The following is a 23774-nucleotide window of genomic DNA, read 5'->3' on the forward strand; positions in this document are numbered from 1 at the left end:
ACTGTCACCACAGCAACAAACGCAGGCCTGTCGTGTCGTCAAAACAAAATAAAACTTCATAAAAGTGTTTCAAAGTTGGAGAAAAAACGAGGCACTAGCTGTCAGCCGCTGACATCAAACGCCGCCAGACGCCGCGTGGACTTAGAACCCGGAGACGTGATGGTGGAGCTAGCTTGATTTGTTTCCTCTCCCTCCCGTCTCCCTTCGGCAGAACTAGTTCTCAATTTCTTCATTCAGGTGACTCAAAACACCGTCCGACCGGTTAGGCGGTCCTGTGGGATGAACACACACACACACACACACACACACACACACACACACACACACACACACACACACACACACACACACACACACACACACATACACATACACATTCATGCGCTCACCTCCAAACACCATTACAGCAGGTTTGAGAGGCTCTTGATAAGGAGCTTGTGTCTTGGAGGTATTGTCATGCTAAACAGCCATATTGTGTGAAGTGGATGAAAGCCTGCTCTATTCTCGGGTGTGGACTGGATCCACATGTAATCCACTCAGGGTAGATTTGGATTTACAGATACTGATCCAGCTCCCACATTATATCTATACCTGCCAGCTCTTGTTTTATTTGTCTCTTTCTGCTAAATTGTGTTGATTTATTCCACACAAACACACAACAAGCACAAGACAAGGGGCTTAAATTGCAATGTAATCCCACCAGTAGTTCAAGCAAGTTCGTCCCTGTGTGGGTTTAGTGGGTTTGTCAATGTAAACAGTTAGTTGTGTTTAGCAGATCAAAACGATTGCCGCCTCTGTTTGGTGAGGTTTAGGCATTAAAACTTGGGAAAGATCAGGGTTTGGATCAAACTAGGGGATTTCCGTTGTCATGGTTGATACAATATATACACAGTTATGTTCTGAAGCTGTCATGGTTAAAATAAACACTGAGTATTGGTTTAAAATAGGAAACAAATAGCATGTCCATTAATGTTTTGTTGACCCATCCATCCACCTTCACCTCCTCCTTAGGCCTTGATTACATTTTTCTTGCACAGGCACAAGCAGACACCACAGACTTGTTGCTGCTGGTATTTAGACTATTTTCTAGTCTGCTTGGAGAACTCGTCACATACACTACCAGTCAATAGTTTGGACTCGCCTTCTCATTTGAAGTTTTTTCTTAGAGACCATCAAATAGGGCTGTCAACTGTGTACCAACCTGACTTCTGCACAACACAACTGATGGTCCCAACCCCATTCAGGGCAAGAAATTCCACAAATTAACTTTGACAAGGCACACCTGTGAACCATTTCAGGTGACTACCTCATGAAGCTCACTGAGAGAATGTCAAGAGTGTGCAGAGCAGTAATCAAAGCAATGAGCCGCAATTTGGAAGAATCTAAAACATAAAAAATGTTTTGACTTATTTCACACTTTTTTGTTTTCGGAGAGAATCTACAATGTAAATAATCATGAAAATAAAAAAAAAAACCTTGAATGAGAAGGTGTGTCCAGACTTTTGACTGATATGTGCACTAGTTTGGCATCTACGTGTTTTTGGTTCGCCCACAATGACTAGAACTTTGTTAGCTCCAAATCCTGGGCTGGACATGCATGTGTGTGGAGGGGTTGATGTGAGTTGATTGAGTGGAAATCTACATCACGTGGACCCTCGTGTACTTGCAAACACAGAAAGCATAAGACTGAAAATCTGAGCCGTTTTGCCCTGTCAACTTTATATGCACTTCTTGCTAATTTTTCACAAATTGTGGTATTTTTTCCCCAGTTCTTACTTTATTGGTCCTCAAAAATAAAATCGAGAAACCAAATGTGCTTTTCTGTGTGTTTATAGTCTGAGTGGTACATACAGACTCCCCTTCTAGGATACTTAGATTACAGTGTCCCATTTTCTGTTTAAATAATAAAGGGTAAAAACACAAATTGGTTAAATAAAATACATTTGGACCTGTTTTCGGTCAGATGCTTCTCTCCACTACTACTTTAAATCCTTATGCTAAGTACATCTGACAAAAGAGGGGATTTCCCCCCCAAAAAATGAAATGCATTTTTCATATACTTTGCAGGAATGGCATGTTTATTTGAGTTATTATGATAATTTAGTTACTTGGTCAGCACACACTGGCTGCAAGACAGCCGATGGAGTAACAAGATGAAAAAATTAGATTCAAAACCTAACCCTAACCCTATGCAAAATTCCTGCATGCTGGACACATACTGTGTCTGTGGACAGTGGAGCAGTTGTCGGGATCAGATGCGCAGGCAGCAGCTGAATGCAGGTCATGGGCTCAGTCTCTGGTATTGTTATCGATCAGGTCACAAGAGGTTATTGACTGCTTTGGTGGCGGCACAAAAACTCTCACTCAGTATCTCTTACACATGCCAACACTCACACACTGATTCCGGCATAATATGAGTCAGTGTGGGGAGAAATGCATGCATGATTGTGTAAGTGGGTTGGTCACTCAGCACACAGAAGTATCTTTTTGTCCAAAGCAGCGTGTAAAAGACAGAGTAAAGAGGAAAGGGAACAAAGCGCCGTCATTCTGCTTTTCCCAGTGTGTGCATTAGTGCGTGTGTGTGTGTGTGTGTGTGTGTGTGTGTGCAGTGTCACTCTCTATTGTTAATTGTCGGCCTGTGCTACAGTAAGTGGAGTTGTTCTACAGAGAGCACTGATGCCACGAGAACAGTGGGGATTGGTACAAGGCAGATTCAGGGGAGAAGTTTAGCCAGTGATAAATATGTCATTAGATTGCAGCCAACTCATTATGTACTATGATAGTGGTATGTTCACTTTGATACTATTTTTCTTTGTGTTTAAACATGCACTATGAAAAGCACTTTGAATTGCTTTTGTATATAAAGTGTATAAACTGCCTTGCTTGTACTGTATAATAGTACAGTTAACAGTATTACAATAAGTACTCAGATATTTTACAGTGTAAGAATCTCCACAAAAAAGAACTCATTCTCCAAAAAACATTTCTTATGTGAGTTGATTTCAATATAATTATTTGAGCATTAATAGTTCACCAAGGAGGCGGAGCTTCAACTGAGCTATGTAGCGATCAACATTGCTTTGTCTGTGTGTCTGTTAGCAACACTAATCAAAAATGGACTAATGGATTTGGAGGAAATTTTCAGGGAAGGTCAGAAATGACACAAGGACCAAGTGATTAGATCTCGGCAGTGATGTGGCTTTATGGTCTGGAAAGATTTCTGTATCATTGTGAGATAGCGGCACGGCATCACTGTAACTATGACAACAAGTGAACGTAACGTCAGCTGGTGGTGAATAAATGAAAGGTTCAGGTGTAGTCCAGAGCAGTCTGGACTCTTCTCATTGTATGAACTACGCTTTCCATGTGGAAATGATCTCTGGTTTAGGGCTCTGTTTACGCATGAATGAGCTCCAGTTCATTTTCCAGAAAAAGCACTGTAATTATCATTGATCAATATCTAATCATTTCCTCTGCTGTATGTGGTGTGTGCAAAAATCAGTAGGATTTTTATACTTACGATAATAGACATGGTTTTGGTAGACTCTGGTAGGCTCTCAGTTTGAGAGGCGGCTGGATAAAGTCAGCTTTCCCTGTGTGATCCACAGATCAGATAAGTGTCAGGAATAGATGAGATGGACCGAAGGAGAGGGATGAAGAGGAGTCAGGCTGTTAGACAAATGGACAAACACACAAAGGAGCATCTGCTGAGATGCTGAGTTAATCCACACAGTAGCAGAGGTAACTGTAATCTCCCACAGACCTGCTGAGGTGATCTCCATCACGCTCTCCTCTTTCCTATATTTTTCCATCACTTCCTTTACTTACCTCATCTCTTCATACGTCCTTCACCCATTTCCCTTCCATCTGCTCCTATTCTTGCCTGCCTGCCTTAGTTTCTTCTTCCATTTACTCCTTTTCATTTACTGCAGTGTCACTTTCCTTCCTCCTTTCTGTTATTTCCCTCATTTTGGGTCCTGCATTTCATGAATTCTTTTCATTCTTCCTGCATCCCTCTCATTCTTTCCATTGCTGCTTCCTTTCTCTTCTTCTACAGAAAGAGCAGAAAGAGAGACATCTCATTCCTCGTAAAGACAGATCGCAGTACACCAGAAGAAGCCCATAGTACCAATAGTGACATTTTTATTATTTGTACAATAGAGACTTTAGTACATTATTCAAAACACTTCTTATATACTGAAAAAATGGTACGTCCCAAAGCCCAAAATGGCTCCAGTATAATCGCTGCACAGCATTTTTTCAATTTTATACATATATTATTTTTTGTAAAAACTGTATCTTAAATAGTATGTACAGATAGCGTCTGCAAAATGCATTCTAAACACATGATATATATTATATATACTTCGGCAATTACATTTCTCCGCATTAATACTCAAACTTAAAACTGGAAGGATTTCAACTTGCATGTGCAAATAAATAAAGAAATAAATAGTTCTGTTAAATCGTCACTAAAATTTGTCCAACTTATAACTCGACAGCGTTTCTCTCTTCGGAGGTCAAAGTACTTTTTGTCACACAACAGAAGAAGCAGCATTCAAGTTGGGTAGGTGTAGGTACTGCAGAAAGCATGAGTACATTCACAATCAATATGAGTCATTTTAAATTGGATTTCATTCACAGCTATGTACAGTGACACCGTCCTCATTTGTTCAGCTCTTATGTAGTTTAAACACATAGAAAATGACTGTTTTTATAGTCATATACATATATATATAATATATATTTGTATAACACAAATTCACAATTACAGTAGAAATACATTTTATACAGTTTTGGATAGTACATGTGTAGGTCTCCAAGTCATACTGTGCGTACTTCCATCCATAACTTTGTTATAAGTGTCATTATAAAATATCACAATTTTTGAGCAAAGCTAAGGTATATCAATATATTTAGAAAGAATTACCTGAAACATGTAGTAAAAAATAATTATATTATCAAACCTTTTTCTCTGTTCTCATCACAATATCTTTGATATTTCAAACTCTAAATAGGGTCGGGTGGGTACCTGTGGTTAAATCTCTCAACCACCTGATTAAACTGTGCCATTTTGTGTCCTTTATGTGGAATTAACGGAAATCTTAAGAGAGTCGACACAAAATGTGCACAGTATGTCATGTCAAGTAAAAAGCAAAGGACAGTGAGGCATGTTGTTTTGCTCTAGATGAAACATCAGATGTTTTACAGAACAGAACTCACTGTCATGAAATGTCTTCAAGACGTGTGTTGCATTTGCACAAAGACAGAAAATGAACATCTTCACTCTTATTTGTGGTTACTTCTGTCATGTCAATTCAACTTCTCAAGTGTGAAGGTCAGACCGCACTGCAACGGCTCCAGCTTTGGCCAGAAACTCCCCACAAAATCTCGCTTTTAACATTTAAGTGAGTCTTTTTCCCTGTTCTTTTTGATGGTGAACTTCAACTATAACCTGATTTTATCTACATTTACCAACAAAGTTAGCAAATCGAAATGTCAGTGCACGCTCTTAGTGTCAATTAGCATCTCTTCAATTTACCAAGGTTGCACTGAAAATTCAAGTGTAACAAACAACAGATGAGATCTTTCCCTGATTGTCTAAGAAGGGAAAATCATGTCACTAAAACTGTGTTACACCTTACTGGTTATTATAGGGACATTCTTTTCTCTTGTTGCTTTCCACAGGAAGGCCGGAGGTTAGGACACTTCAGCAGAGCAGATGCTTGCTGACACTTGACTCGAGGCTGAGCCAACAGGTAAAAACCAGTTTCCCCACTCTCTAAAGCCACACTGCTGCTCTCACTGTGTGAACGTGAGATCTGGGCCACAAACAAGTAAAGCTCTGAGGATGTGGGCCTGTTTCAATACAACCAAGGAGCGGCAGAGGGTCCATATGGCACCAACGATAGAAGATCAGTCTCACTGAAACTCAGTGCTAATAGAGTCTTCTAGAGTGTAGAAAACATCTAGAATAGAAAATGGCTGGCTGTCAGTGACCAATAATATGAAAGCATGCTGTGACTTTATCACACAACTCAAACACTTAGAAAGGGAAGTGGCATTGCTGTGATAAGGACTTCAAAAGATGGCACAGATATTATTAATGGTGTTCAGTGTGAGTGTGACTGGTTTTATAATAGAATTTGTATTCTAAACTTATAGTCAGGACCTCATTATGCAGCAGTGCACAGAAATTAGCATCGCAAGTGTTGTGTATGGGGACACAGGATATGTGTGTGTTTTGCCTGTTAGTTCATGTGCATGGCAGTGTGTGTGTAAACATTAGCATGACTCGCTCCATAGATGGCACTGCAGGACAAGTTAGGCTCTGCTGAAAAGCTCAACGGGCTGAGCCTCAGAAATATTGCTTTAGCTCTTTTCAGCACAGCTGTGCAAGCAACAGTTTCCTAAACAAACAAAAAAAAAAAACAAGTAGCAATGATGACCTATGAAAAGTGTTTTCTATACAGATAAAATAGTGATATACTTTAGAAAATCATCCATTTGGAGAAATGATCCCTGTATGTTCACAGGAGAGAATTCAGAATATAGTTTATCAACAATAATTATATTAATCATAAACTTTTAGAGCTGTCTGTTCAGGCCCCAGGGAGAGAGCAGCTCTGGAAAGCTGAATCTCTATATATGTACACAAGGCAGAAAGTCTTAAGTTTTCAATTTCTGTACACTGGAGGCAATATTACCTGCAGAACTGAACAAAAGACAGCAGAAAGGAATAAAACACAAGATGGTAAAAGAAAGAGAAGAATTGAGAAGAAAAGAAGGTACAAAAGAGGGACAAAAAGAACTAAAGACACCAGAGGAAAAAAAAAATAACAGAAGAACGATGAAGAACATGTGCTACACCAAACAAGTCATTTAAAATCTACTATGGACAGCAAGAAAAAGGCAGTGGAGAAAAGCAAAAAATACCGCAAAACACCAACTAACCAACAAAAACAAACTACTCAGACTGACTGATCAGATGACTGCCTAATTAAAAAACCAACCACAAATCCAAACTGCAGCAGCCCTGTAAGGACTCCAAGTGTAGAGTCCTCTTGTGGTCCGTCCATCCGTCGATCAGGTCCCTGACCGCCGGTAGACAGAAGAGCCGATATGTTTCCTATGGTACATTTGGCACTGGTATTTGCCTTTGGTCCAGCAATAGGCAAATAAATGTCTGTGTGTTCCCCTAAAAAGGTAAAAAAGGCGGCTCATTTTCCAGTTCCACGAGCCTCCAGCGGAGGGCAGGTGGGGTGGCGTGGGATGGCGATGAGCAGAGAAGAGAAGCGTTGTTGTATTTGTTTGTTTGTTTGTTATAAAACTATTTCTAGCGCGTGCTGCTGTCTCTCAGAACCACCAAGTCCACCGTCCGCTGGAAACTCTTCAGCAGAGAGACGGCGGTCTCGTGCTCCATGTGTAAAAAACTATGTCCATTAGCCTGCAAGGCAAACACGCAGCACAGTCAACAGCATGTGTGTGTGTGCATGTATGTGTAGAGGTATGTGTGCTGCACTTTTTCCATACACATGTCTATGTGTGAGTGTTTGTGGAAGGATGGAGGGTCACTGCCATCATTATCTCAGTAACACATCACTGTTGGGGAAAAGAGAGAGAAGAGGAGGAGCTACACAGTCATGCTGTAGAAAGAGAAGGGGTAAAGACAAAAAAGGGCTTTTAGATGAGGTCATCCAGCTAAACTGTACATCTGTGGAGAGAAGATGAAGGGGAGGAGAGAGGGGAGGAACACATGAAAGGAACGAGACATAAAGGGAGGGTAAATCTATTACAATCTGAAGCGCTGACATCTCATTTTAACCTCAAAGTACAAACCTTTCCTTTTGGTCTTAAGTCTAGCACAGTTCTGAATTACGAGGTTCGGCAAGTACCAATAAAATACATTTTCCACAGTGAGAGGGTGAGATTTTTACTAGTTGTGATCAGTGGTTATTCATTGACTATGCTAGTTCCATGTATCTGATAAAATAATCCTGCATGGAAAAAGAAACTCTCAGATACTGGAAATGGAGTTGAGTTATTTGGAAATATGTGAGAGACAAGCAACATTTGTAGTATAAAGAAAAAGTTAATGGTTTATGACGAGGACAAAGAACTTTGGTTTGTACCTGTCATTAAAGTCATGAAAGCAAAGCAGTTAAAAAGTAATAATAAGGACAATGATGGCCATATGCATACAACACAAGTGAGTTCCTGTCTGTGCAGTGTTATTTAAATGTAAAATGATTAAAAATTCGATCCCCTTAACTGCATTACTTTTAAGTTGAACAGTAGGGTATTTGCACTTCTTAAAACTTAAAAACTAACAGTATACCGTCGCTATATTAGAAATACAGGCCCCACAGCAAGAGCTCAATGCAACAAAAGTCAGAACATCTTTTATTACTGAGATTTTGATGTTTTTAACTTTTCAGTATGTTGTATTTCCTGCTTTGTTTTAAATTTTTGATGACAGATTCAATCCTCCTCAGAATGGAAGTTATCAGTGTTGCACAAATTTCTAGAGAGCTGTTCCTCTCCTCAGAAATTCTTCACAGTTTTTACTTGTGTCTTCTATAAAATTTCGTGTGATTTTGGCACTGGGTTTTGGATCAATGTCATGTTGGAATATTCCCATTCTGCCAAGCTTCTGAAAGCTGAGTGGTTTTTATCAGCAAGTATTTGGTATATCCACAGGCATTCATAGCCATCTAGAAATGTCATCTTCTCGACATCTTTTCCGTTCATGCAGCCCTGTATCATCACACTCCCACCACTGTGCTTCACTGTCAGGACTATGCATTTACTGTGGTACTTCAGTCTAGGTCCTACCCAAACATACTGGACCCCATCAGAGGTAAACAGGTTTACCATATGACCATGGTGTCATCTGACCAAAGACTGCTTACAGTGCTCATCACTTTAGTCTTGTTTAAGCACAGTTTTAGGTCTTGGATGCTGTCCATGGAGGTTGACGATATGCATTTCCCTTCATGCTGTCTGAACGTTCACAAGTAGCCTCTGTTCACTTTTGAAAGACGACCACTGCGGCTGTGAGTAGTAGTACTATAACTTGTTCTGTACCTCCAGATCACTGCTGCAACTGTCTTTCCAATGGTTCTCAGTTAGTCTCTGATCTTCTTATATCCTTTACCATTTTTGTGTTGTTTTTCAGCTGCTCTGCCAATTCTTTTCTATGTGAAGCCATTGTATTGACACACAAGCAAGCCCATAGGAACAAAGCTGGGAAGGTTTTGGCCCTCACTTATTTTACATCCATATTCATGCAGAAATAGACTACTTGTCACTTAAAAAACAATGCAATTACTGAGAGGTGATACAAATTTGAATCATTGTGCACTCACTTTTGTTGTGTACTTTACATATCAGGCCAACTAAAAAACGCAACATATGTGTGTTTTAGAGCAACTGACAGAGGACTTTTGAAGCTGATATTTGGGGGTTTAAAGCTGTGAACATGACATATTGAAAAAGGCTACTTCAGTCTGCCTGTGATCTGTAGCTCAAAGGTTCATGGGCGTCTTTAGCTAATAAAAGAGAGTACATCGGGTGGGGGGGTCATGCCTGATTTCTGCAGCTTGCACACACAGAGGCAGAACATACACCAGGAAAGTGCTGAAGTCCAATACACACTTTTTTTTACTAAATACGAACATCCAGTGAGGGAACACCAGCAAATGTCTTTGCATGTCATCTCTGACTGTGTGCTGAGTTATACGATGGCAGATAAACTGTGCAAGACTTTCTCTCTCTTCCTGCTGAATGATCTGCCTCACTGTTTGAAAAATGTTAGGGAAGGGTTGGGGAGGGGGAGGGGGATGGAGGGCAGGATGTGGCCCATTTGATGACGAGTGAGAGGGCGTTACCTGCAGTATCTTGTCTCCGGGCTGCAGGGCAGAGGCGGCGGGCCCGTCATGCTGTACCCTAGTAACAAAGATACCCTATAAGTCAAAATGATACACCGTTAGGACAACACAGGGACACGATGGTTTAGAATCTTTGCCTTTCTCAATCTCATCTCAATACCCACCCACCCAGAAAAAAAATCACATTTCTGCCAGAAATATATACGGCCGGTTCACCAATGCATTCGCCTTGTTTTAAATTTGGAGAGGCATGCAAATGATGCAGATATACTGTTGATAAGCTGCCAGTTGATTCAGAATGCTAGAACTTTAGTCTTTTAAGGTACTTGAATTGACTTTGTTACAAACACTGAATGATGCATTCCTCCCAAACATATCAAAATGGTTTATCAGCTATTTATACGGATGTGGACTTGGCATAGAATAGACATGAGGTTAGAAAGAGAGAAAAATAGATATGCAGTCAATATTTAAAGTATATGGGAAGAAGAATAGGTGTGGGATGGGTTCTGACTAGGGGAAAGAAGTAGGGAGCAGGGAGGGCAGAAGAGATTTCATCCCCCATATTTTCCTTCAATAACCCAAGGCAGAGATTGTAAAAACACCAACATCTTTTCACCGAGAGCTGAAAGATGTTTTTGAACACAGAAAGTGTGGGACAATGCGGCTGTATCAACTCAACAGGCTGTGCACGTGTTGAACACACAATAGTGAGCTTAACAGAGAAATGTGCCATAGAAAAGTGACACGAGTTAACCAAGAACAGTAAGATGTAGCAGTGACAGTGCAGCAGCACCTACATACACACGTGGACAAAATTGTTGGTACCCCTCAGTTAAAGAAGGAAAAACCCACAATTCTCACTGAAATCACTTGAAACTCACAAAAGTAACAATAAATAAAAATTTATTGAAAATTAAATAATCAAAAACAGCCATCACTTTTGAATTGTTGATTAACATAATTATTTAAAAAAACAAACTAATGAAACAGGCCTGGACAAAAATGATGGTACCTCTATAAAAGATTGAAAACTATTTGACCAGAGTGACATGATTAACTCAGGTGTGTCATTTAATTGACATCACAGGTGTTTCCAAACTCATAATCAGTCAGTCTGCCTATTTAAAGGGAGACAAGTAGTCACCCTGCTGTTTGGTGAAAAGGTGTGTACCACACTGAACATGGACAACAGAAAGCGAAGGAGAGAATTGTCCCAGGACATCCGAAAAAAAATTATAGACAAACATCTTAAAGGTAAAGGCTATAAGACCATCTCTAAACAGCTTGAAGTTCCTGTGACAACAGTGGCTCATATTATTCAGAAGTTCAAGACCCATGGGACAGTAGCCAACCTCCCTGGACGTGGCCGCAAGAGGAAAATTGATGACAAACTGAAGAGACGGATCGTTGGAATTGTATCCAAAGAGCCCAGAGCAACCTCCAAAGAAATTAAAGGTGAACTCCAAGGCCAAGGTACATCAGTGTCAGATCGCACCATTCGTCGTTGTTTGAGCCAAAGTGGACTTCATGGGAGACGACCAAGGAGGACACCACTGCTGAAAAAAACTCATAAAAAAGCGAGACTGGAATTTGCAAAAATGCGTGTTGACAAGCCACAAAGCTTCTGGGAGAATGTCCTTTGGACAGATGAGACCAAACTGGAGCTTTTTGGTAAGGCACATCAACTCTATGTTCATAGACTCAAAAACCAAGCATACGAAGAAAAGAACACTGTCCCTACGGTGAAACATGGAGGAGGCTCAGTAATGTTTTGGGGCTGCTTTGCTGCATCTGGCACAGGGTGTCTTGAAAGTGTGCAAGGTACGATGAAATCTGAAGACTATCAAGGCATTCTGGAGAGAAATGTGCTGCCTAGTGTCAGAAAGCTTGGTCTCAGTCGCAGGTCATGGGTCTTCCAACAGGACAACGATCCAAAACACACAGCCAAAAACACCCAAGAATGGCTGAGAGAAAAGCGTTGGACTATTCTAAAGTGGCCTTCTATGAGCCCAGATCTGAATCCCATTGAACATATGTGGAAGGAGCTGAAACATGTCATTTGGAGAAGACACCCATCAAACCTGAGACAACTGGAGCTGTTTGCTCATGAGGAGTGGGCCAAAATACCTGTTGACAGCTGCAGAACGCTCATTGACAAATACAGAAATCGTTTAATTGCAGTGATTGCCTCAAAAGGTTGTGCAACAAAATATTAAGTTATGGGTACCATCATTTTTGTCCAGCCCTATTTCATTAGTTTGTTTTTTTAAATAATTATGTTAATCAACAATTCAAAAGTGATGGCTGATTTTGATTATTTAATTTTCAATAAATTTTTATTTATTGTTACTTTTGTGAGTTTCAAGTGATTTCAGTGAGAATTGTGGGTTTTTCCTTCTTTAACTGAGGGGTACCAACAATTTTGTCCACGTGTGTACTACAGTCTGTGAGTGAATGCAGGAACAAACACGTATATTGCAGGTTAAAGAACTGCACATGTTAGAAGTATTAGTGAAGTTAATATAAAACAATGACATTTATACAGTGAGCCTCATACATCCAGACAGTCAAACAATTTGATTGTTGGCAATAAACGAAATAAAGCTTTTGTAAGCAAAGTGCTACATATATGCAATCTGGTTAGTTAATTTTGCCACTTTTCTTCATCCACATCCTCCCAAGTGGTGAGAAAGCAGACTTGTCCTGTCAAATATATGGAGCTCACTACACATTACAAATGAGTTTGCTAGCAGCTGAAATTGCATTAGTGACAACAATTAAACATTTCTGCAATATAAAGCAGTTGCACACAAAGCTGCATCAACCTGTAAAAACCTTCCATCCTCAAAATGTACTTCATTCAATTTTGAGTTTACTAACCACAGAACTGTTTTCTACACAAGTGATGCTTTTGATGAGTTACACAAAAGGACGATATTGAGGATGAGGTTAGTGCAGTCCAGTGATAACACGTGTACAGTTTTCTCCAAACGATGACAGTATGTTTGCTATCAAAGCAGCTTAATGTGCAATAGCAGTATATCTCACAACAGGAACAGAAAATTGGGTTTTAAAATTTTCATGAGTCCGATCAGACTAAAAATCCATGTTCTAATCTTTAAAACTCCTGTCTTCTGCCCTTAAACCAAGCCGGAGAAGAAGATACATCAAAGCTCGACATCCCAATCCAGTCAATACAGGAACTGACTCACTGTCTACTCACTGATTCCTAATTAGCCCGAAGTGAAAGTGCCCCGGTGGCTTAGAGGGCCTCTTTTAAGTCAAACTCATAGGATCATTGTCATTTTTTAGGCATCTGATAATGACTTCTGGTCTAACAATCTACAATTAAAAGCAACTTGTCAGATGCTATGTGATAAGGACACTCTATTCTGAGCAATGTATTTTGCAACCTGAATTAGTTTAATTCTGCCATCTGCCAGTGTGTTCTGTTTCTACACAAACACATGAGCAAAAGGATCTACATCTTTAAAGAACGATGATCAGGCCAGAAAAGAAAAACAACAGAGTACAATCTGTCTTATATCATGTGGTATTTTATATTTTTGAAGCCAATTTGCAGACATCACTCTTCCAACTGTCTAACACTAATCTTCATAAAGCACTGTCAAACGTTAAATATCTGCTTCATCTAGATATGTAACCACCAGAGGGAGCCACAGCCTTGTGGAACAGCCATAGCTGTAGTAGGCTCCTGGGATTAAAACCATAGATGTATAATTTAGTAGTCAAGCTGTTTTCAACCACAGTCCTTTTTAACTATATAAACTCTGGCTCGATTTAGCCTTAGTCTCAGACAAAGTAGTGTCTTATCTGGACAAAATCATCACAAAGACATTTATGAAGAGAATCTGACAAACCCGCATGAGTAAGTAGGTTGAGAAGGATGATAAAACCATATTCAGAGGCATCTTTATTACTTTGAGCAAAAACTGCTGTCAAATCAGCCCTGATCGGATTACTACTGTTAAAACATGGAAGCTGCTGCTTTAGTTAGATGTCTCACACTGTCTGGAAACAGCGTAAGAAGATGGAGTCAGAAGAGGAAACTTGGACAGTAGAAGTGTAATAGCTGCTGCTGAATCACTAACACAGGCCAAATATCCTCCATCAGACTATGAAACCCTGCAGGACGCTACGAGTGAGTTCAGTAAAGCAGAGTCCACACAGTCCACATCACACAGAGCACATCTACATCCACATTTCACTTTAAAACATTTATATACGATACATACTTCCATGACTCAGTGAAAAATCAACATTTGCTGACGTTAAGTGACATCTGACTGCCACTGTTTTCATTCACTGAGATGTTACAGTATGCATAGTAAAAGTAAACATTTTGCACTAAAGTGAAATATTGCAAAGTGTTCCACAAAATCTCTTATTCCACACCGACAGAGATGTATATATATACATGTGTATGTAAGTATGTCCATATCATCTATCTGTTATGTCATATATATTATATGTATGATTTAATTACTTGACAAAATATTCAGCAGAATCTTCTGAAAAACCGTTCATCTGCATTGACTGCATTTGTTGCCTCTGTAACATAGCATTAATAATGGACAAACTGCAGCTGGTGGAAACTTTATGGATACAAGCAGAGAAGGGAATGATAAAATAAGTGCACGAGTCAGCAACTGTAGCACCAGTTGTCTGCTTAAAACTCCAAGTTAAATGATGAATTGACAGTTTAGGTATAATCAGTCTAACACCCTGACTTAAAAAAACGTCACCATGCGTCACGTGGGCCGTACGGAGGATGAATGTTTAAAGAACTCTTCTTTGCAGGCTTTCTATTTATAGACCAGCTGTCTCGTCAGTTACTCTGAATAACAGTCAGTAAAATCTGTCATACTTCCCATCCCTAGATCAAAGTGTTGAACATCTAAAATCACCCATGGTGTCCCAGAACTAAGCAGCACTTCCTAAAATAGCTGTCAGAGCTCCGTGAGCAGCCTCGCTCCTTTACACCGACTATAGCAGCGTGTTTCTAGGACAGACTGCCATGTGCAGCAGGCCTGAGGGATCTGCAGCCCCCAACAGGCTCTCAGCACAGGCACACACTGACAGAATCAGTCAAACTCAGAAGTAGAAATGATGAAAGAGTTTGGCATATTTCATAATGTGTATGCATGTGGCCACAGATATTTAGGTTTGCTGATGTGACTTCCGAACAGTGAAAAGTCCACAATAAAGACATGCCAAATATGCAGCAATACTGCGTTATCAGCATGTGCACGTATAAATCAGGTATTAGCAGTCCTACAACGTTATGTCAGTATGTGAAGTAACTAGTGATACTAGCAGTTTTTCACTATAATACTTATGGAATATATGTAGGTGATGTGTAAGCCAGATTAATCCCATCATGCCTCAGGTATCTTTACCAATTTAATAGAAACCCTTCAGTCAAACTGCTGTTTTCCAGCAGTTTTTAGTCCAACATCACAGGCTCAAATAGACTCAAAGTTAACCAAGTCAACTGCTGCCCTACAGACAGACACACGGACAGATAGACGAAACACTGCAGTAACGAGCAGCAGTTTCCATGGCAACTCTGAGGTAAAGCCAGGGAGGCTGTGATTGGCTGGCAGGCCGGGTCAGGTCGTACCATGTCGGAGGGTTTGAAGGGGTTCCCCTGGCCGCTGATGCCACCAGAGATACTGAAACCAAGACCAGGGTTCTTCTCTATTCTCACACACAACTAGAGAGAGAGGAAGGAGAGGACAAGAAAGAAAAAAGAAGGAAAGACAACTGAAAGTGAAATACAAGGACTGTGAAAATTGCTACACATGCATAGAGACAACATGTAGAAGAGTGCTTATGTGTGACGTGTAACACGTTTTGGCAGCTATATTGGAGGTCCTCTATGGCTGCAACAAATGAGCCACAAAAATAATTGTGAGAGTTTTCCTATTTGGCATGTCGAACGCCATCTCATACTAGGAAGGAGAAAAACAAAAACCATCAGGAAGATCATCTGGTGCGAATGACTTCATGTTCCTACCTAAACTGGTACAGTGATCTCCATCTGTGAAATATTTCAGATTTAGAATGACACCGCCTTCGTCTGTTTCAGCACAAACTGTTGCTGTTAGGTGGCTAAAATTACATTTGGATGTCCCAGTTAAATTTAGATTTTGTCTCCTTTAGTTGACTGCCTCATGTATTGACCTTATCTGAGACCTTCATAATCCACTTACCAACCTATGCATCTATTCTGACATCACTTTTTCTTCCTGTTCATAAATTTGGTATAATATGTAAACATTATCCACTTCTGTCTTTTCAAATTTAGTTTGCTGTTCAGTTATCTAGCAACGGATAGGAAAGGCTGACCTTAATTTCAAACTGCACCTGAACAAATTTTATAGTTGAGTCGAGCCCAAAAAAGGTTCAGAACAGTTTACCCTGTCAGTTACCTGCATTCAGGAACATATTTTGCTCTTTAACCTTCACCTTTGCGTTGTTACTACATGGCTCAACATCCCAAACAAAAATGAGCTAATTTCCAAAATAATCACTGCATATTTAGCCCAATTTTAAAACAGAGCTCCAATATAGCATGCAATGCGGCTTGCTGCAGGCACACAGATAGACAGAGATAGCCACACAGACAGACAGACAGACAAATACCTGCTCCTGGAAACCATCCGTGCTCTTCTGGCCTTTAGTCTGCAACAGGCAGCGAGCGCTCTGAGGCCGTGGGTTGGTGTGGGTGGTCATGACAACCTGGTTGCTATGAACCATGCCCTGGTTGCCATGGTACTGAGGGTTGGTAGCGGGCTGATGGGAGGAGTGGGAGCCATGGGGGTTGTACTGGGGCTGGTTCCCAGACGAGGACAAGGCCATGGGCAGGCCAGCGCTGGGGTAAGCCTGGCCAGGAGCAGGATGGGCTGGACAGAACAAAAAGAGGCTGATAGGATCTAACTAATGAAATGAAACTTTCTGGAACTGATTATTGTGCAGGAAATTGATTGGAGACACGACATACATTTAATTTAACTGACTCAAGTACTATTACTGGGTAATTAAAGGGTGGAGTTTTACCTAGAGTAAATTTAACTAAACTTTTTTTCCTAATTTATTTCAAGTTTTAAGAAATTTTACCATTTCACACAAATAGGATACACAATCACTGGTTTGTTAGTGTCATCTGTTTAGTCATGAAGTCATCTGACAGCAAAAACATAAGATAGTGACTTCCAAATTTCATACTGTCATTGGATGTGACGACTGGATGTGTGAATGACCCCAAAGGTGATCTCATTTCTACAAAATGGCATTATACTACTTGTGAATATTGAAATTTGAACCTTCAAAATGAATAAGTCTGTACATGGACAGATGAACCATTTCTGTTTTCTTATTTCACCTTGAGACATGTTGCCTTGGTACTGTCCAGCAGGAACTACTGATAGGGGCATCCCTGGCTGGTACTGGCCCCCCTTGTTCATCATCCCGTCGTAGCCCTGCTGCCCGACCACGCGGTGAGGAGTGGTGGAGGAAGAGGAGGTGACGATCATGGTGTTGTGTGACTGGTGGGAGGGGTTGTGTGAATGGATTCCCTGTGGAAAGAGAATGGGCCTGTTTAGCTTACAAATGTACTTCTTCAAGGTCTTAGGAGTGCGAGCCTCTAAAAATCCATAAAGTGAAGCCAAATGCAGCAGGTTATGTACCCTCTGTAGGTAGAGACTGTAAAATAGTCTGGAAACAGACATGAGAGGTTCACTGATTAGTCAGCAGTTCTCACCTTTTTCATGAGGTTGTCAGGTGGGACGTCTCTCCTGCCAAGTGAGTAGGGAGCCCACTGGTTGCTCCCTGACAGCCCCTCCTGGTCATTATCCAGCATGGCAGCCTGCTGAGAGGGGGTCTGAGAGAGAGACGGAGTGACCTTTACTGAAAATGAACATTTAACTCCTTCTGTATCAGTCTCTGCCTGCCTGTGACGCAGGTAATGTGAGATTCTGTTCTTTAAAAGTTGCTATGTATAAGGATTTTGTTTAAAAATTTCAGTCACTGCTAACAAGCTGCTGCCTGTCCCGGAAGGTCCGCTGTTCTGCTCCTGCGGGTCAGGAGAACACAACAAGGGCCCAGGCTAGCTGACTAGCGGTGACTGAACCTTGAAAATAAAATTATTACAAACAAAACTTTAAAGGTGGAGTAAAAAAATTCTAATCTAATGCTTCATCAGACTCAGTGAATATCTTCTCTTGGTTCACCAGCTGTGCGGTGTGCACTGGAAAAACATCCAGTGTTTGTACACAGCCTGGCTCTGCAAATAGGAAGCAAGCATTGGATCAGTCCACACAGTACTATTCCAGTGTGTCCTGTACACATGTGCGCTTGTCAGCAATGTTTGTCCAGAAGTGCAGACTCCATATTTACGTATGAACAAAGCTATAATAGTGTAGTAAATATATTTTCCTTCTAGAGGAAGTAATGTGCTAGCAACGTCAGTCAACGTGGTCCAATGGCTGAAGCAGCAGACAAACAGTATTTAAATAGCAAGTTATCTTTGATCCCCTCCTCCCCAATACCAAGAGTCTCTCACTAAAAGATCCTGAAAACCTGGCTGGGAAATTAAAAAGTATTTGTGCTGTTGTAATTTATGGTCAACAGCAGTTTTTCTGCCCACTGACATCAAACCACTAAAAAGTGCACAGAGAAAAAAGTAATTACTGAAATCTCCAATAAAAAATACCAAAACTTCAGCAGGAAATGTTTTTTGAGGATCTAAAACGGTGCCTTGTTAAAACTATAAAAGTGTTTTGTAGGTGATAACAAGTTGGTCTCATGGCCCTAAAACGGTGAAATGTGGTGCAGACAAGCAATACCCAGAAACTCCAGGTGTTAGACAAAGTTTGATTTAAGGATGGAAAAGACAGATGTCTGTTTTAATGAGCTGTTTCCATCACTGTTGTTCTGTTAACCTTGAAATAGACAAGAATTTGTTCACTGGCTGCATCACTTTACACTACACCTGCTTTTAACTCCTCTTAAGAAATATTCATGGGATTTGAACAGTAAAAATAAGGAGTTTCATACCCATTTGACAGATACTTACTGTTTGAGATGGCAAAGTAGGCAGTTATAACAGCCCACACTATACAAAACACATACTTAAATAATAGTTTGTGGTAGTTGTAGTTAGGTAAAGAGGCAGTGGCTGCAATTCTCCAATACTACCTACGTATGCAGTAACAACAGCAGTACCAGGGGTTCATCGATCTCCGGGGGATACTCACAGCGTTAGCAGATGGAGGAGGAGGTAGTGGCAGCCAGCGGCCAGCAGGGGGCTCATGCTTAGTGTTATTGTAAAGGTTAAAGTTCAAAGTGCTGCTGCGCCCCTGGCCGTGACCCCCGCCCTGACAGAGCATGCCCAGCGTGAGCGTGTTGTGCTTTAGGACACCACTCTGATTGGAGAAGACAACATCACACGACATGGGTGAATGTGGGGGGGAGGGGAGGGAGGGGAGGGAGGGGAGTGGGGGCGGAGCCAACACAGCGGGCTGCAGCGTGGTGACAACACACTGTGAGCTCCACAAACAAATAAACAAACAAACAGCAATAACACTTATAAAAACAACAACGACAACAGTGCAGAGTTGCTGAAAGCACAGAGAAATGTTAGCTAGTGGTCGGTCAATACGCACAGAACATTGTGTCATACAAGCAACAACAGGTGGATCAGTTCATACCAACATTAGTTTGTAACTTTTTGGATTAGTTATCTTTGTTGTACGTGGATGTTTAAACAAACAATCAGCCTAAAATCCCCCAATGAAACTGATAAATACAAGGTTTTATTGTGAAATGTTAAACCATGGAGTGACAGGGTGGATGTACTTGGACAGGGTGGATGTACTTGGCACCATGTGACAGGCTACAGTAGGGTGATCTTAAGACGCATTAGCAGGTTTTTAGGATTCTGCATGATACACTGCCCGTCCAAAAAAAAAGTCGCCATCTGTATTTAACTAAGTGAGCAATAGGTAAGAACCTTTCATTGGATAATTACTGCAGTAATGAATATGTTTCAGCTACAACAGCTTATTTAACCCTAGCTGATGCAGTGAGGAGCTTCTCATTTCTTCAACAACCATGTTGGAAGACATATCCTGTGGTCATGGAAAGGATCTTAATCTTTCTCAGAAGGGTCAAATTACTGGCCTGCTAAAATCTGTTATGAACTGTCCAATTCATTACAAAAACCTGAAGGATTGTGGTGAACTGTCATCTTTGAGGAACAAATGTGGCCGAAACAAACTCTTGGGTGATCGTGATCGGAGACCACTTAAACGTTTGGTGAAATCATATCACAAGAAATCAAAAGTAGAACTTATGGTTATGTTTAATAGTGAAAGTAAGAGCATTTCCACATGCATGATGAGAAGGGAACTCAAGGGATTGAGTTCCCTTGAGTTCCCTGTCAACTCAAGGGATTGAGTTGACAGCTGTGTAGCCTTAAGAAAACCACTGACCAGTGAGGCTAATCAGAAAAAAAGGCTTCAGTTTGCTAGGTAGCATAAAGATTTCACTGTGGAGCAATGAAAGAAGGTTGTGTGGTCTGATGAGTCCAGATTTACCAAGTTCCAGAGTGATGGGGGCATCAGGGTAAGAAGAGAGGCGGATGATGTGATGCACTCATCATCTCTAGTGCCTACAAGCCTGTGGGGGTTTGGGTTATGATCTGGGGTTGGTCAGGTTCAGCAACATTATATTCCAAAAGAATGAAGTCAGCTGACCTTTCCATCAGTGGAGTTTTTCTTTGCTGATGGCATGGGCATGTTCCAAGATGACAATGTCAGGATTCATGGTGCTCACATTGTGAATGAGTGGATCAGGGAGCATGAGACATCATTTTCACACATGGATTGTTCTCCACAGAGTCCAGTCCTCAGACCCACTAAGAATCTTTGGGATGTGCTGGGGAAGACTTTGTGCTGCTGTCCGACTCTCACATCATCAATATAAGATCTTGGCAGAAAATTAATGCAACTCTGGACAGAAGTAAATGCTGTGACTTTGTAGAAGCTTATCAAAACAATGCCACGGCAAATGGGTGTCTCAAAGCTAAAGGCAGTCCAACGAAATATTAGAGTGTGCGACTTTTTCTATGGATGGGCAACGTATTTTTCAGAAATTTGTACTCCGGACCTCCTCCCTGCCACGTCTGATTGTCCTGTCTTTAGAGGCACCAGCTCTAACTAATTAGTTTGACATTTGGAAAATATTGCTCATTTGCTTTCTCACTGAGAGTTAGATGAGAGGATTGATAGCACTCTTATGTCAGGATGGTAAATATGAATCTGGAGCCAAAAGACATAAATCCCAGACACAAGAGTTATTAGCTAGCTTGCCTGTGTCCAAACGTAAAATAATCCGCTCTGCAGCACCGCTAAAGCTCTCTAATTAATGCATTATATCTTGGTTGTTTAATCTGTATTGAAAAAAAAAGCAAAGAAATAGGTTTGTCACATTGTCAAACAGAAAACCAGAAATAGTTAATTTTACACTTCCGCTTTTGATACGGATAAAACAAGCAAAATATCTCATGTCAATTTGTCAGCATTTAAGTGGATTAATGTACTTTTGGACAGAGTCAGGTGAAGTGTTTTTACCGGTTTGAAGTCTAAAGCTCTATTTGCACCAGACGAGTATTATTTGGGGATTTTGTGATTTAAAAACAACCCCCCAATGTCTGTGTTTCATGCGATACATTCGTACAGGAAAAGCAAAATTTGTATTTTACTCAAAATTAATGGCATTATAAGCAGATATGATAATAATAAAAAGAAGAAACGTGGACAAAATGAATAACGCTGCAAAAAACATCATTCCAACTTTCCTGGGGCTAACGTTATCCCAGAACTTGTGCATTTGGCGATATAGCAGGTCCTCCAACAGAGAATTGTTAATTTACAAATAATTGACATGACAGATTTGCATGAGATTTACTTTCTCTGCAGTTATTAGAAATACCACAGGTCCTTAAGTAATTCTAGTTCTGTTCAAATTAGCCTACAGTGAGCTAATGTCCTGTAGATTCATATTTAGCATACAGACATGAAATCAGTATTAATTCTGTGATTAAACTTTAGTAAAGAAAGCACATGAGAGTATTTCTCAAAAAGGTTTTCCTATTAAAACTACTGCTGCTTCTTAAATCTGTGTTAGGATAAATGCTATGAGCTCCTCAAAATATCCTCATTTTTGACTTTTGAGTCTGAGGAGCTTGTGATTTTTTTTAAAAAACAGGTGAAAATATCAAACATTAAAAAGTTCATTTACTTCAAGTGCTGTAACTGAGGTTAACAGCATATTTTTGTTGTTTTCAAGACAAGTGTCCGACAACTACATTAAAATCGATCAGTGGGACTTATGTCCCTGACTTTATTCGTTTCAAAAAACATTTTAAGGCACGACACAAGATCAAATTATTTATCACAATGCAGATTTTGTTGCATTGCATATCAGGACGTGATTTTCACAGCACATATCCAGTAGTGAGTGTGCAGTAGGTCAGGTTGACAGAGTGACAGTGTGGAGTGGACACACATGCAGCCGGACACAAAAATCTGGTCACCCTTACAACACAGACTTACACAGATACAGACAGGGAGGGCCTCTCAATGCTCTGTGTGTGTGTGTGTGTGTGTGTGTGTGTGTGTGTGTGTGTGTGTGTGTGTGTGTGTGTGTGTGTGTGTGTGTGTGTGTGTGTGTGTGTGTGTGTATGTGCATTCCTCTCTTTAGTGTGTGTGTGCATGTCATTGACGTACCCTGTCTAATCGTTTGGCCTCTATGTGCCTGAGTAGCTGTTGCCTCCAGTCGGCAGGCATCTTGGAGGTGATGTCTTCAGGTTTCTGTGGTACGACAGGCCTTACTTTGATGGTGTCATCAGGTGATTTCTCGGGGCAGGTTGCCAGGGTGTAGTCAGGTGGCATCTTCTCCAGAAGGGCAGCCATGGTGGGACGAGCGGAGACTGGACGGGCCTGAGGACAGAGGGTTAACATTTTAAACATACAGTAACATAGAAACAACATTAGCAACTGGTTGGTGAAGACAAAGCAGGGATATAAGTACAGTTAACGGTGATACATCGATTGATAATATGTCTGGTGTTGTCCTTACAACTTGTAAAACAATGTATGGCATTTTGTAGTTCTTAAAAACTAAAAGTCCTTTCAGACATGCATTCACTTTCATTAATCTGATGGCATCTGAATCTGATAAAACTGGACCTTGAAACATTTCAGTACCACTTTTAACGAGTCGGAACTGTATGTAGTCACATTATTGGATAAGCATCCACAAACAACATATTTTGAGTGGTATAAAGCAATTTGTGGAAGGCTCTTTCCACATTTCAGCACCAATACTGGTCTAAAAACATCACAGAGAACACAAAAGACACAGTTTGCGAGGCACTTTGCTGCACCATTTCACATCTGTGCCAAACTGAAATGTCCATGAGAAAACTTCACTGCCATATAGAGAGTCTGAAGTCCAGATTAATGAAACTCACCAATAGTTAATGTAATTGAGGTTTTGACAAAACATTCAATGGAGATGAAGTTTATTTTGTTGCTTCCAGCTGTTTATAGGACTCTTTTCTCTGGGTTTATTACATACTTGCAGGATCAAACCAAAGTGGGACCTACATGAGCATCTCCAAAGAGAGAGTTGCGCACATTGTCCACACCAGAGAGTGGAGCTGTCACACAGAGTCACAGTGGATCATCCATCCGTCCATCCGTCCATCCATCCATCCATCCATCCATCCATCCATTCTCTATACACCCTTTTATCCTCACTAGGGTTGCGGGGGTGCTGGAGCCTATCTCA

The 23774-nt window shown here is 40.7% G+C and overlaps 1 protein-coding gene across 18 annotated transcripts in view; it reads right to left on the reverse strand.

Moving 5' to 3' along the window:
- Positions 1-4126: 4126 nt before the first annotated feature.
- lrrc7 (leucine rich repeat containing 7) overlaps positions 4127-23774 on the reverse strand; it is a 171556-nt gene continuing 151908 nt past the window's right edge. For 5 of the 18 annotated variants that reach the window (XM_051946959.1, XM_022198847.2, XM_022198842.2 and 2 more), the window contains 8 exons: positions 22709-22921; positions 19175-19342; positions 17680-17799; positions 17302-17494; positions 16563-16822; positions 15538-15630; positions 9891-9965; positions 4127-7447 (listed from right to left, as the gene is read on the reverse strand). In XM_051946959.1, the coding sequence (XP_051802919.1) occupies positions 7337-7447; positions 9891-9965; positions 15538-15630; positions 16563-16822; positions 17302-17494; positions 17680-17799; positions 19175-19342; positions 22709-22921 (1233 nt within the window). In that variant the 3' untranslated portion in view covers positions 4127-7336. Of the gene's footprint in view, positions 7715-9890; positions 9966-15537; positions 15631-16562; positions 16823-17301; positions 17495-17679; positions 17800-19174; positions 19343-22708; positions 22922-23774 lie in introns of all 18 variants that reach the window. The other 13 variants (XM_022198849.2, XM_022198856.2, XM_022198855.2 and 10 more) reach the window with 11 other exon arrangements.

The sequence above is a fragment of the Acanthochromis polyacanthus genome, chromosome 4, assembly GCF_021347895.1.
Source record: "Acanthochromis polyacanthus isolate Apoly-LR-REF ecotype Palm Island chromosome 4, KAUST_Apoly_ChrSc, whole genome shotgun sequence".
NCBI lineage: Eukaryota > Metazoa > Chordata > Actinopteri > Pomacentridae > Acanthochromis > Acanthochromis polyacanthus.